The sequence below is a fragment of the Bombus impatiens genome, unplaced genomic scaffold, assembly GCF_000188095.3.
Source record: "Bombus impatiens unplaced genomic scaffold, BIMP_2.2 scf_0217, whole genome shotgun sequence".
Taxonomy (NCBI): Eukaryota; Metazoa; Arthropoda; class Insecta; order Hymenoptera; family Apidae; genus Bombus; species Bombus impatiens.
Window position 1 is genome coordinate 3,543,400 of NT_176636.1, and position 15,666 is coordinate 3,559,065.

The 15,666-nt window shown below is 34.2% G+C and overlaps 1 protein-coding gene across 13 annotated transcripts; it reads left to right on the forward strand.

Moving 5' to 3' along the window:
- The first annotated feature begins 263 nt into the window (after positions 1 to 263).
- Positions 264 to 15,654, forward strand: LOC100746570 (oxysterol-binding protein 1). 13 transcript variants are annotated; one of them, XM_012383536.3, is made up of 12 exons: positions 264 to 422; positions 1,502 to 1,663; positions 3,600 to 3,665; positions 6,564 to 6,769; positions 9,009 to 9,259; positions 9,601 to 9,793; positions 11,358 to 11,638; positions 11,797 to 12,032; positions 12,110 to 12,386; positions 12,472 to 12,851; positions 12,935 to 13,155; positions 13,245 to 15,654. In XM_012383536.3, the coding sequence occupies exons 2-12, from the start codon at positions 1,536 to 1,538 to the stop codon at positions 13,385 to 13,387; spliced, it is 2,382 nt and encodes a 793-aa protein (XP_012238959.1). In that variant the 5' UTR covers positions 264 to 422; positions 1,502 to 1,535; the 3' UTR covers positions 13,388 to 15,654. The 13 variants fall into 13 exon arrangements, with proteins under 13 accessions (XP_012238959.1, XP_012238962.1, XP_024222209.1 ...); XM_024366441.2 differs by lacking the exon at positions 264 to 422 and adding an exon at positions 543 to 557; XM_003488075.3 differs by lacking the exon at positions 264 to 422 and adding an exon at positions 564 to 696.
- Positions 15,655 to 15,666: the final 12 nt, after the last annotated feature.

Genomic DNA, 15,666 nt, shown 5'->3' on the forward strand with positions numbered 1-15,666 from the left:
CGAAAGGTGACTTGTATTACGGATTAAGAAATATTTTAAATTTTGATTTGATTCAATGAAATCAAAATTTACAACCATAAACTAAATATAACACGTATGTAATATCTTAAGAGAATTTGTATCATTTGTACTAAAATACCGACTGAGAAGAAGTAGTGGTTTTTGCGTCCCCTGTGATTTACAGTGATGATTTTAGCATGTTTTTGATGACGGATGACGGGAGTTGAGTCGGTAACGTTGGTATTCGTTTTCATATTATCGATAAAGTAAAATAACATTGAACTCTATCTTTCATAACTTTGCTTATTAAATCTTATCGAAATAAGAAACATTAAATTATCTGAATCAAACGATTAATACATGTAGTCGATTGAAGTTTTCGCATTTCTGTGTTTCGTATATATACACTACGAATACGTGAGGTGACTACCTAGTTATTAATACATCGAAATTCGTAATATACTCTTCGTACGGTAAAACGAAGAGGCACTCGAACACTTCTTACTCGTGTGATCTGCTCAGATAAATTAAGAGCTTGGTTTCATTTGAAGATAATGGTCAGTATCAAACATCTAATCGAAGAGTGTACTGAGTGCTTCTTCATGACATTTCGGGCAATTCGCTCCAGCAGAACGTACGCATATTTCGCCAAATGACAGAACGAATATCTTTTCGTTGGCGTGTTCGTTCTAAAAAGTACGTAAAAAAAGAATTTCGTTAGATTCCTGTCGCGTGATAAATCTATCCGTATGACGTTAAATAATTATATGTATGTTCCATTGTTTGACTTTGGCATCGTCGACTATGACTTTAACACATGTGACATGTATAGAATTCTCGTTTTAAGATCAAATAGGAAAACGTCAAGAATGACAGTGACCCAATACGATCTTTCTCGTTTCGATAACAACTAGTAACTTTTTTCGTTAACTTACAACCTAGTTTCGATGTAGTTCAAATAATGCTATGAAAACAAAGACAACATATGCTACATATTGCAAAAACATTTATTACAATTTATCTCTCGAAATTCATCGTGTAAAGATTCTTTATGATCACATAAGCTATCGATTATTATATTTGTTTGTGATACACTGAAACGATCTTTTCTCATGAAAAATAACGAGAAGGATAGAAGGAGAACGAATCGAAGAAATTTGCAAAATCACAGATTACCCGTAATCAAATTTGTATGTGTTCGTATACACGAACATTATATAGGTGACTCGGTAATAAAGGTTAGGCGCCGTCACTAAGGAACGTGGCAGGTTACCACGCTGTGCAAAAGGAGAGACCCATACTATATCCAAATACCGTGCTTTTAAGGCACGTTCTTCGAGTCTGTTGGTATCGCTGCTGGTGTTATTGCGACTAACAAACAGTGTATAAGTACGAATTTCGATCTAAGAGCGTACAGTCTGTGGGCTGGAAAAATACCAAAATGGTGGCTGTACGATACGGGTGATGTGTACGCAGATATTGGAGTGCATTGTAATTTCAGGAAAAACACGTGCGAACACACAACATATACAAAAATGGGTGACTCGAAGGCGCAACACGGTACACAGGAGATGAAAGGCTGGCTCTTTAAATGGACTAATTATTTAAAAGGTTATCAACGAAGATGGTTCGTCCTGTCAAATGGCCTACTGTCGTATTACAGGTAGTTTTCTATGTGTCAGTTACTTTCGTTTCAGTTTACCTTCACTTTTAATCGCGTGTTCAATCACGCCAAAAATCAATGTGATTTCTATTCGTAACGTGATTATTTTAACACGGGTTCTAGTCCCGTGATGTGGTTTCCAACAGCATAATAACAATTATTGACAGACAAAATTTATTTGGATACAATACGGAGCTGTTCCCTTTTTTTCATTATTACATACTTACCAAAGCACTGTGTGTATATTTTCTAATAGAATCTCACACTTTCAAGTTGATCTTATATCGGAGTAAAATTTGAAAAGAAATTGTAATGATTACTGTCATAGTTATATAACCTTAATTAGGTATTTATTACTTACATATATTTATTAGATGAAAATATAGCCACATTGAGTTTAGTTTATAATGTTTTACTTCTAGTTAAACAAAGAAAAGTTATAAATTTCTTGAATGAATCTATTACTTCTACGAAATGTAACATATAAGCATAATGTTATGCTTATAAACACATGCATGTTTACAGCTGCATGCGTATGCTTTCATCTTGTGTATTATATATGTAATGCTATAAGTACAAATATTTGATTTTCAACTTAAATATGACACTAAGTCATCATGTAATTATGGTTCAAAGAAAAAGATCTTGCATTGAAAAGTTTAAGGAACAGCTTTGGATTACGTATCTGACATAGTGTTCGATCATGCTTGTGATTCTGTCAATGACTTAAAGAGTTGGTATTTAAGAACACAACAAGTGAAATACAATACTAAACATTTAACAGTTTGAAATTGCATGTATGTAAGCAGCCAGTGAAGGCTGGATCATGGATATTATTGATATGGTTTATCCAAGTATATTTAACTGAATCTTAATCATGATTTTGTCCAAAACTCATATTTACATATTCCATACTTATCCATTTTAGTTTGAGCAACATCCTTGAGCATGTACATGCCACAGAACACATTGAGATCTACGTTAAAATGGTTGAAAAGCATTGAAAGAAAGAGTGGCTGGTCGCAAGGACCATATTTTTTGTGTGTATATATATATACACACACACACATACACCCACATACACACATACTCGCTTATATATATCACACGCATCAGAGAAGATTTATTGCATATTTGCCTTTTTACTATTCTTTTTTTCCAGTACAGCGAAACTTTACGTTGAATGATTTTTGGTTTACTTTTGTATATAGTTATGTGGGAGAGTAAAAAAATCGCTAAACATTATTTAACCGTCGTTAGTCACGTAAAAAGTGTTGCAACGTTTTATTTTCGCGGACGAAACTTAGGTCACCCCGGTCTCACAGTTACCGGTTGTGGATACAGGTGAGATAGTTCTAAACGAGTATAACGTATATGTCGATGATTCCACTATTCTATTTCTTTATATTTAGAACATGCGCGTTCCCTGACAACATGCAATGCCCACATCTTTTAATTTTCCGCTTGGCACAGTTGTGTGATTTGAGTTTGCAACGCCTTTCCAAATTGCAAAAACAGAATGTCCTGCAACTTTATTTTTACACGAATTTTTCAAACTTCGTGATCAGTGAAACTGCTTCTCGCACAAAGTGTGTACACGCAACGCACGAACGTGATGGTTGCACTGTTGGCTATATTGCTATGTAAACAGGAGAGAATAGAAAGAAAAAGAGACTAAGTGAATGTATGTGTGTATATGAGAGAGTGAAAGAGAGAGAGGGAGGGAGGGAAGGAGCGAGGGAGAGAGAGAGAGAGAGAGAAAGTAATCAAGAAACGAAATATGAAAGAAAGAAAAGGGACATCGCTATATCGTGAAAATTCGTGGATAAACAGCGACAGAGATACAATTTTTTCTCGAAACAGATAAAAAAAATTATCGCTTCGATACAATATTACACAATGTGAATAGGGTCTATTTGTTTTATGGACTGTTTAGGGCTGAACCAACAGGGGGGCCAAAGATATCAACACGACGCAAGCGGAAGGCTGGCAGAGCCTCCGAGTAAGTAAAATTATCGAAAAAACCGAAATTCTGACTATTCTTTGAATCAAACTTTTTAATTAAAACAGACAAAGACGATGTTCGAGTTTTCATTTTCATTTCATTATACAGTCCTTGCCATATTATATATATGTATATGTATATGTATATGTGTATATACATGTGTATATATATATATATATATATATATATATATATATATATATATATATATATATATATATATATATATATATATATATATATATATATATATATATATATATATATATATATATATATATATATATATATATATATATATATATATATATATATATATATATATATATATATATATATATATATTTGAGCTACGTATTATTAATACAACATTGTCAATATTCCTAATAATTTTACTTGCTTCCTGTCCATTTCTTACCCTTTTATCATAGATCTAATTTTACAGACCGATTCTCCTCAGTCCACCCCTCTCTTCTTAATTAAATCTCAGTTACTCTAAAAAGGTGGTAAAACTTGTATATTTTTTATGTTCTATGTGTACATATATACGTGCATATATACATGTTTACCACACACAAATATAAAACACACACACTGCTTTATATTGTCTAATAGTTCCAGTTCTGTTGAGGAGGTATTCCGAAGGTCTTTGCAGACCGTGTAAAGCTTTTACTGGCTCGTTGGGAATGTTCCAAGAAATAATTATAGCACGAATAGATGAGCTGGTATCAAGGAATACCGATAATCTTAATTTGTCGAATAGTTTCAACAGAGGAAACAAATATTTATTTCATTGATTAATTCTTATTGACGCGGTTAATGCGAATTTTCCTCGGTCAACTTATTCCCTGTTTTACATAACGTATGCAGAATTTATTCTTCCTATTCTACTACTTTTGGTTCCGTAATATTCAGACAGTGACGTAATAGTCTTTTATTGATGTAATATCTTCTTTAATATTAGCAAAGTAAGTTTAGTTTTTTTTTAAAAAAGAGTAGCCTTGTTATTTAAATGCCAATATTTAATAACATTGATAACTGTTCGATTGTCTAAAATCATCGGTCAGTAAAAGCATATATCAGATCCTCCAAGATACACTTTGCACTTTAATTTTCTCTCAATTTATACTAGATTGTTGTGTTTAGCCCAGTCATTTTATCTAATCGTTTACTCGTTACGCTTGGAACAATGTGCAACAGAACGACAATAAAACGATGAGATGCGATTATTTTTATGGATATGTATTTTTTATTCCTTGTTCTGCCTTTTCGATGTTTTACTTATGCGCACAATTTATGTTCGTACGTTTTATATACCCGCACTTCCCCCGCCCATCGAATACACATACGAATCCTCTACAATCGATAGATTTGAATCACATAAGTACATGTACCTCACACTGCAATAAAACACATAGTTAAGATTACTTACTTACTGTCAAATAGTTTCGAAATACAATGACGAGTTCTACAAATTTTTATCATAATAGGTGGAAGGAGGAAGAAAATCAAAAAACCAGAAGAAACAAATTTTGCGCGAATGCCTGTGGTCTATGCGGACAATATGCAATAATAATTTCTGAACGCGTTAGCATGAGTATGATTATTCTTTCATCGTGTACAAAGTCTCGATCCCTTGCGTGTTAGATTTAATTCCACTGACCCTAAAGTGCATGACATGATCCGCGAGCTATCTGTTCCCCTTCTTTCAATCATCAGGCCGGCTATTGAGCATTGTACATTCTTTCTTTCTTTATTTTTTTTTTCCTGTACTCCTTTTTGTTTTCTCTTCACACAAATTACACCATTGGGTTCCTTTTTTTGTAGATTGTGTGTAAGAAAATATGGTGGTGTCATAGTCGGACAAATGGTAATGGGACTGCTTGGAAAAAGAGTTAATCGACCTCCTACTAATTTTATATACACGAACTTCGTTTTCAAAGCTCTTTGAGTATTCACACTATAGTGCCACAGATTAACACAGACTGTCGTGTGTTCATCTCGTTTGCTACGCTGTACATGTTACGGTGAAAGTATCTAGTTTGATAATTCTATATAATAGATAGATGGTCCCATAGCATGGTTCTATAGAAATCTCTTGCGGTTTCATAGAATCCCTGCAAGGAGTTACGGTTAGTCATCAGATAGAACCTAGCGAACGAAAGAAATGTTTGCGTTAATAGTGGAATTTTAGTAAGATGAGGTTGGTGGATATAAAATTTCCTTTGTTCAAATAAAACCTCAATAAGGCCATAAACTAGATTTATTGGCCTATTAAAGTCTAATTTCGAAGAAACCAAATTTTATATACACCAACCTGACTAAAGAGATTTTATTTGTACAAGTTTCGTCTTACTGTAGAGTTAAGCGTACTCTGTCGCCTCGTTTCAGCTGAAGTTCACAGTAAAACGATCACGCGTCTAACTGAACAAATATCAGAGCCTTCTTGTACAGTTGAACTAATATTATTATTAAAATTTGACAAGTCGCAAGTTGATAATTAAAAAGGCACAACGTTACAAAAATAAATCTCATAAGCTACAAATTATTTGATTATCTTATTTATCGTAACAGATCTAAATTTTTGCTCAAGACAGGACCAAGTTTTCCGAGATAGACAGAGAATGAGAGAGAGAGAGAGAGAGTCGGAAGGATTAATTACTTTCACGGTAACATGTACAACCTCGTGCCTGCGTATAATCTAATTACGTGTAATCATTTCTGGGGCGAATCAAAAGTGTTTTATTTTTGGCTTGGATAAACCTCAGGCTTGCATTAGACGCAGCAAACGGACTAATTTTGCAAACTCACGTCTGTCTTTCTCTGTGTCATTCGGTTCTCAATCGATTGAAGAATATGTCCGGGGAACTGTCGCTATTTTCCTTCTCTGTTTAGAAATCCCACGGAGATGTCGCACACGTGCCGCGGCACGATATCCTTGCATGGGGCCTTAATACACACCGTCGACGCTTGCACGTTCGTTGTGAGCAACGGTGGCACGCAAACCTTCCATATCAAGGCGGCGACAGAGGTAGAACGTCAGCAATGGGTCACGGCCCTCGAGTTGGCGAAGGCCAAGGCCATCCAGGCGATGGAATCTGGTCTGTATCAACGAAATATCATCCATTTTCTATCAGGCGTTCACCAGAGAGAGAAAGAGAGAGAGAGAGAGAGAGAGAGGGTCAGGGGAGAGAGAGAATCAATCGTCAATCTTTGTCGATTATGTATCTACAGTAGCTCGTCAAAATATTTCAACACTTATCAGAGAAAATTGTATACGTCACATTTTGGAATCTCGTTAATACTGTAATGAAATATTACTATTATAATTATAGTGGTAAAATTTGAAATCGATCTGGTAATGTATATAAAAGTTGCAAGACATCTATTGCAAACATAAATTCAGTAAATAGTTGGTACACGGTATGAATAGCCATTGTACAATAAGTGTTAAAGATAGTCTCACTGAATATTCAGGCTTATGAATATACTGGATAATTGAATGTTTAAATACTTCTGCGATCTCTGCAAAACATTGAGTTCTTTGTAACTTATGTGTACATTTCTACGTACAATTTATCGCTGCAATCATGATAGTCGTATTTTATTGCGGTGTGAAGGAAATTTCAAGACGTTTTCTGCGTAATTTATTCGTACATAATTAGATACGCATAATTTATTTGTAAAAAAATTGTTGTAATTGTTTAAATATTTTTGCAAGTTACTGTAACTGAAAAAGGGTTAAATCGGGCTGGAACTTGGAACTAACAGGGAAAGTTCAGCAGCTGAAAAATGTTAAATTATGCAGAAATGTAGTTTAAGTAATGTTAGCAACAACGTCGCTTTTCATTTCTGTAAACGAACGATTCATGGGGCTGTAAACACTCTTCAAAACAGTTCTCCGTCTTGATCTTCTAACAAACGAAGAAATGAAGAAGCTCAGTCGTCTGAAAAGAGAAGTGACTTCGTTATTTCTAAAAATGGAATTTATCACGCTCTCTTTAACTTTGAATTCCACAGGAAATCTAATTTTAATCGTTAAAGGACGACGATGGTCGTATTTATTAGACTGATTGAACAGTAGGTGTCTCTTATTGCGAATATTAGGTTTGCAGACGATATCGGTCGATCGTCAATATATAATCGAGTAATTATATATAACTTTGATAGACGATGCACGATTTTGATTTAGAGTTGCATGATTCTGACTGATTTTTTCTCTCTTATGATTTACTGGCTATTGATACTGAGTAGGAAACATTTGCTATTTGAAGAATCAATGAATCTATTAACAGTTTGCGAACCGTATGAAATAGCATTAAAGGCAATTGTCCATAGTAACTCTTCTAACATTTACGCAATTGACAGCCTGGTAGTTTTTCACGAAGATAAATGATGATTTAATCGACACGAGATACAATTATGTAATCATGAAAATCTTAATTGTAATTTAGAATTAGACATAAAGTAGATCTATATTTTTTCAATGCTATTTTTTTATCTAAAACATTTAAGGATACGCTCAAATATTCTTTATGGAAACTGGTCGTCCCTGCAGTATCTGTTAACTAACGGTTAGACTGCGGAATTTTTATGCGTCTGTGGAATACTTAAAAATGCACAGAATGCATAAATATTCAAAATGGAATACTGATCATAATATTTCACTTTTATAATGAATTTCATTTTTTGCAGTTGTGAATTTTACAAGTTATTTGCTAAATATTCTTAATATACCAATGATATAATGATCATTCCTACCATACAATTTATAATATTACTAAAAAGATCATCAATCTTTAGAGCATAATAATTGCTATCTCTATTGAAATTGTATTATTATAAATTTATAAATTTGCTTTCTTGCATACTTAATTTTTTCTACACAAATAAAGCATTTCAATAAAAGATAACGCACGAGGAAGTCTGGATGATAAGCGAAACGAAAAGAAAAGCAAACACGTCTTGATCTACATTTACAACTACATTTACTTGTGTTTTCCTTTGTTATCGATCTCTATTGTTACACAACATTTCCTTTTCATTAACAGATAATACATTCAAATACTTATATATTTGTACACAGATATCTTTGTCTATCTATTTTATCTTCATCCTTTAACTCAAAAGAAATTGATTTCGCAATTTAATAAATGATACTGAATCATATGTAATTGTAGAAGACGATATTGAATTATAGTCACGTTCTCTTTTGTTGAAGTATCATAGACAATAAAAGATTCTCCGTTGTCTTTAATAAAATATTGAGTTGAATGAGAGTTAAATTGCTCTTAGAGGACGTTAAAACAGTTACGTTATGTAAAGTAAAATTTGTTTCAGAAGAAGAGGAGGAAGAATTTCAGGATAATGATAGCCAAAAACCAGAACAAGTTACTGTGAAGGACTTATCGCAGCGCTTAGAAAACTTGCAGGCCTGTAATGATTTACTGATAAAGAAAGGGACTATGCTTCAGCGAGTTTTAAACGAGCTCGAAACGTTGGAGCCCCCGTCGCCTGAGCTAGCTGCGAAAGTCAAGACAGTCAGTGAACGAGCCACGCTCTTTCGCATCGCGGCCGGTGCTATGGTTAATGTAAGTTGAAAGGCCATCGTTAAGACTAATATACAGATGAAAATTTCTGGCCAACGATGTATAAAATTAGCTCATTCGCTGCGCGTAGCAACCGTGCAGCTTTGTCGCTAAATATTAGGTTCAAAAGACTCCTTCTTATGTGCTAATTAATATTTCTAAGCAGTTTTTAATTTATCAGTGTAGTTGCTTATGTTATTGGTTTGTAGAATACAACCAAATATTTATTTCTATTTCCATTAAATTTATAAAGTTATAAAAATCTGAATATTATATTAAAGATATTGATTTTGGAAGTATATGTATATTTATAAAGTCACATAGAGAACTAATTCTGATTTCAGGCAAGTCACGACTACTTGCAACTAGCGCAGCAGCAGGAACCAAAATGGAAGAAGATGCTGCAGCACGAGCGTGACCAGAAAGTGAGAATAGAAAAAATGGTCGAGCAATTGGCCAGGCAACATTCTCACTTGGAAGAGGCTGCGCAACATGCCCTACCCTCGGCAGCTCCAGCAGGGGGACACAGAGCTTCGCGTAATAATTTCTTTTTTTATATTAACGCAATTGCTAATGCTGTAATTAATATTTTGATGCAAGTGTTGCGTTTGCGAACAGTCGTTGCGTGTAACGATGCTAAGAAAGACGGACTCGAGTGTTCGTTCATTTTCCACACTGTGCCGAGCTTTTACCTTTGTACATTGTACGCAACACAATACTCTGATTGTGCTATAGGCCTTTTAACTCTGTAACATTGATCTGAGATTCTAATAGAAATGTATGTTAAATACACATGGTCACATAAGTGTGTATCTACCGAGTGTGAGATGCTGTATTCATTAGATAATAGTGCACAGCTGCATAGTTTCGCCTTACTTAATATACCGACTGTTTGATCATACGCTTAGCTGTGTAGCACGTGAATTTGATTTTTCGCGCCTTCGAGTGCCTTATCGTTCTTTAACCAGATGGCAGTCGTGAAACTCTATTTGCTTTGAACGGTGTCGCGACTTACGCAGCCTAAAGTCTATGCATGCAAGACGTGCAGTACATTCTATATTCTACTACATATATTGTATGGCATATTACAGTAATGTATACAAGGCTTATATGTACATATATATATATACATCTAGAGATATATATACATAATATACACATGCACGGGTGTGCTTTCATTTCTCCCAAGTTTAGTACTTCATCAGACTCAGATGGCCTTGCAAATTTCCATTTTGTGTGAATATTTTTTTGACAGCTTTTTTTCGCGACTTTACCATTAAATTCGATGTGATAAAGCTGAATCGAGCGTCGAAATCATCGACGATTGTGCGACGAGAGGATCAGTGGAAAGATGCTAAACTGATAGTTAAACGGGGCGAAGGGAAGAAGTTTATCATCAACGGGTTTAGAACGGTCCGCAGCTTCAATCAAATTGATAGCAAGGGCCGAAATATATAAGAGCGCCGAACTTATTCTCGAACGTAGCATAACCTAATGGGTGGTACATTATAGTTGCCTATAAAAAAAATCACAGTGTACGAGCATCTTTAGTGATTCATTATTCGTTACTTTAACCAGTACTGCAGGTGTGGACCGAGTTTGGAGGGGGTAGAGGACGGTACAACTTAATGGCAACAGCCAGTTGTCATACCACGATTCAATCGGTTAGGAAGGGGAGTGATACAAATAATAAGAACAGGGGAGGGGTTGAAGAATTATTTCAAAGCAGAGAAGTAAAGTGAAATAAATTTGAGCAGTGGCATGCGCGGTTATATAGGTTCAATAAATTTCTCACTTTGTGTTACACTTTTCGTTGGCGCGAAATGTGTTCCATTGCGTAATCTTAATAATAGCTTTAATTGTATTTTATGTTTATGTATTCGCGTTTTATCTCTAATTCTAACAAGGAATATGAGTCATGATATATAAAGGTTTATCTCCATTTTCAATTATAAAGTTTACTGTAAGATTGTAATTGAATAATTCTCTCTCTGTTTTATTGATTGACTAAATCTCATTTAGCTTTGCATATATACGTTTACCGCTACTTATTTAATTAACCATTCAGTCAAACTAAGCAAAATTTTGGTTATCTTTGTAGATACAACAGTCACAACTTCCCCATCAGAAGACGAAGAAGATAACGTTGAGTTTTATGATGCACAAGAATCTGATACTTTTACTTTGAGTATACCTGGTGTCCAAGCGAATAATTCAAGAGATCGAACTGATTCTCAAGGTAGTGACGATGGCTCTAGTTCAGAAGGAGATCAGACACCTTTGCCTTTGTCAGATACAGCTACCACAAATTCCTTTCGCATTGTGACCGATTCTACAGTAGTAACTCCTACCACTGCTGCAAATACTGACAATCTGGACAATGTAAGTGAATTTTGCTTACCATTTGATCATCAAATTTTAATTAAATTAAAATTATCTTTATGTAATTATCTTATCTTTTCATTTATCTTCAATTATCTATCTGATAATTATCTTATCTTTTCATTTATCTTTATGTAATTTCATTCATTTTGTATCAGACAAATTGGGAGTCTAACAATGGCAGCAGTGGCAGCACCGGGGTAACAGGTCTTAAACAAAAACGGAGAACTAGAGTACCTGAGAAACCAAATTATCCATTAAATTTATGGAGTATTATGAAAAATTGCATTGGCAAAGATTTGTCAAAAATTCCAATGCCTGTCAATTTTTCTGAGCCGCTTAGTATGCTTCAGCGGCTTACAGAAGATTATGAATATGCAGATATTCTTGACAGGTATATTTTGTCTCAATTTTTATTTATTTTATTGTGTATAAAAAAAAAGAAAAAATATCTATTTTGATCTCTTACAGGGCAGCAGAATGTACAGATGGCTATGAACAAATGGCTTATGTTGCTGCATTTACCATATCTAGTTATTCCACAACTGCTTCCAGAACTGGCAAGCCTTTTAATCCTTTATTAGGTGAAACGTATGAGTGCGATCGAATTGATGATCTAGGATGGCGTGCGATTTCAGAACAAGTATCTCATCACCCTCCAATGTTAGCGCAACATTGCGAAGGCCGAAAGTGGCGTTGTTGGCAAGAGTTTACCATGGCATCTAAATTCCGTGGGAAATACCTCCAGGTATTCTTTATAAATCACTAAAGAAGCAACCTTTTCTAATATTGTAAACAAACGTTCAACATTTAATCCCGTTATGGCTCAATAGGTAATACCGTTAGGAACTGCTCATCTTGAAATGGAAGGTGGTACACATCACTACACGTGGCGAAAAGTTACTACTACGGTACACAATATTATAGTAGGAAAATTATGGGTTGATCAAAGTGGTGATACAGATATTGTGAATCACAAACAAGGTATCAAGTGCCATTTGAAATACACGCCCTATTCATACTTTTCGAGAGATAGTCAGCGTAAAGTAAAAGGGGTAGTCATGAACTCAAGTAATGAAGTTAAATGGGTAGTACAAGGTACGTGGGACTCGAAGATAGAAATCGCTCCTGTTATCAGTACGTCTGGTACACCAGACAATCCAGTATACAAAACAGGGCCTTACATACTCGCTTGGAAGCGTCGTATGCCATCGTAAGTATTTTATTAAATTAAGGTTTATGTTAAAGAAGAAAGCTGATACATTTTCATGCATTATGATATTTCTACTATCACAGTGAAGATAGCGAAAAGTATTATAATTTCACCGAATTAGCGTGTCAACTTAATGAGCCTGAGGAAGGTATAGCTCCAACAGATTCTCGATTTAGGCCTGATCAAAGATTAATGGAAAATGGTGAATGGGACAAAGCGAATGCGGAAAAACTTCGATTAGAAGAAAAACAAAGAGCTGTTCGACGTGCAAGGGAACACGAAGCTGAAAAAGCGGCCGTTCAAGGTATTCTAAAAATATATTTTCTAAAATAATTTAAGGTAGAATTATTTAATATTGAGATATTTTATAATTGAAAATTTAATTTATATTAGGTTTACCATATGAAACTTACGAACCTTTATGGTTTAAGAAAGAGCAGGATCCTTACACGGACAGTCTGTGCTACGTATACGGTGGTGAATACTGGGAATGTAAGAGTAAAGGTGATTGGTCACGATGTCCAAACATATTTTAGCTTACTATATAATTATATCAATATTGTGACCGCCAATATACAATGCAGAAATGTTTGAATTTGTTTTACGCGAAGATAGCCGATTTAGAAATCACTGCTTCTGAAAAAAAATGCTGATATGATATAATCGGGTTGTTAGAGGACATGGCATAGTCGTTATTTCTTCCAATGAACTGGTCGAAGTTGGCATTCTAACACATGAAATGAGCGTTTTGTAGTATATCATTATTTCCATTCTCCTACACATCCTTTTGTCTATTCATATTGCCGCTGCATCCCTCTCTTTTGTCCACTTTTCTAAACAACCAAGAACATTATCATATACTATCCATATGGCCCAATTAGCGCTTTGCATACAATGTTTGTATAGGCTTAAAAATTTCCTGTATTTCTTATTAGGTTCCATTATTAAGCTAAATGTGTCATAATACATTCACGAGAAATTCAGATACGATGATAAGCAAATAATGCGCGAAAATTTTGTTAATTCAGTTCATAACTGATATAGCAATAACAATAATAATTTTTATTACGAGAACATTAATAATATATTAGAAATTAAAACTATAGTTATTGGGAGTTTAAGTTTGAATACGAGAACCCGCTTAATGCAATTACAGTATTCATAATTTGTTTTAAACAAATTTAGGTATATTTAAATTTCTCTTTTTTTAAAAAATGGAACTGAATTCATAAGTTCTAAGAAGCCGATCGTAATAGCAATTTCGGAAAATTTCCATAACTTTCTGATAACATGGTTATCACGTATCCATCGCGGAAAGTACTTACATAGACTGTAAAATGTATTTTTGATGCTTGACGCGATGCTGAAGATATTTAAAAAAAATTAATTGAAATTAAATTTTTAATAGTATTGCTGAGTAAATTATAAGTAAGAAATAATCGCGTTGAATGTAACTAAAGCCTTATTGAATTATTTAAAGTAGATATTAATAGGTAAACATGTTTTTACGATATTGGTTATTTATACGTGTGGTGCGGCCAGACTGTTCATTCGACTGCCTCGTCTTAGCCTTTGCACAAAAACTGGATAAGAGGTGGCATTCGTTTACGTTGATACGACAATCTGTAACCGCTACGAAAAGAAATGTTCCTGCGGATAAAGTGATCGTAGCAATGAGAGAACTCACTATGTTGAAACATCATCTCGGTGATTTACTCGAATGGCGTATTTGTTACTATTTAACATACGGTGAAAATAAGAAAGAAGAAGCAGATGGTATAAATGAGTATGCTTCCAAAATTCTGCATTTTACCATGCAGAGGTAGACTCTTGAATGTTCCACAAAATATTGACTGGTTACCTAACCAGCCTAATTACTATACACTCCGTCGAGCTAATGTTACAAAACATAATCAATATTATTACGGGAAGAGTGTAAGGAGAATATAAAGTCACACTAAAGGCTCATAAGTTGTAGTAAGTTCTTTTCTCTTTCTCACTTCTTTTTTAAGGGAACGCTTCAACTCAGAGCATTAACATTCATTAAAAGCCCAGGTCCTTTTTCCAAGCTACATTATGTAGACACGCACACATCCATACACAGGTACAAACTGCGCGAGTGATTGTGTACGTACGTACGTACGTATGTATGTATGTATGTTTGTCGGTATGTATGTATGTGTGTATGTGTGTATGTACGTACGTACGTATGTGTGCATGTATGTATGTATGCTCGTATGTACATATGATAATTAATAAAACCCATTGTATATCCCTCTTATGAGCACATCATACAGTTGTTCCGTTCATAGTATTTGTATATTGACAACTATATATTTCAGTCTGTATAGGATCGCATTCAACGGAACATCTAGCTTGCAACCAATGTCTACAATGATTGTTATAATTAAGTATTTGGCTGTATTATAATTTTAATAGTTGATTATAATCGGATATATCTGTATACATATAAATACAAATTAACTATAAAAATAAATAATTTAAAGAAAATACAATAAGACGGATAGAACAGATGTTTGAATTATATAGTGCTTGTACATTAGCTATTCGTGTGGAACGATAAATACAAAATGCTTCGCTACAAAAAATCGAGAAAATATCTTCGTAGCATTCACATAATTGCCTTTTGGCATCTCCTATGTAATACCCGTTGGTCGCACAAAAAAGGATATGGTGCAATTATTTATACGATAAATAACTGTAGTTTTCTTTTTGTTCCATCAAACAAATTGTATTGACTTATTGTAACAAATTAAATACGATCTTGAACGGGTAATATCTATCATTGAATATT

Coding starts and splice junctions, on each gene's coding strand:
- LOC100746570 (XM_003488075.3), top strand. CDS start 653: ATGACAGAACGAATATCTTTTCGTTGGCGTGTTCGTTCTAAAAA. Junction 9,794..11,357: donor AGGGGGACACAGAGCTTCGC/GTAATAATTTCT, acceptor TTATCTTTGTAG/ATACAACAGTCACAACTTCC. Junction 12,852..12,934: donor TGGAAGCGTCGTATGCCATC/GTAAGTATTTTA, acceptor CTACTATCACAG/TGAAGATAGCGAAAAGTATT.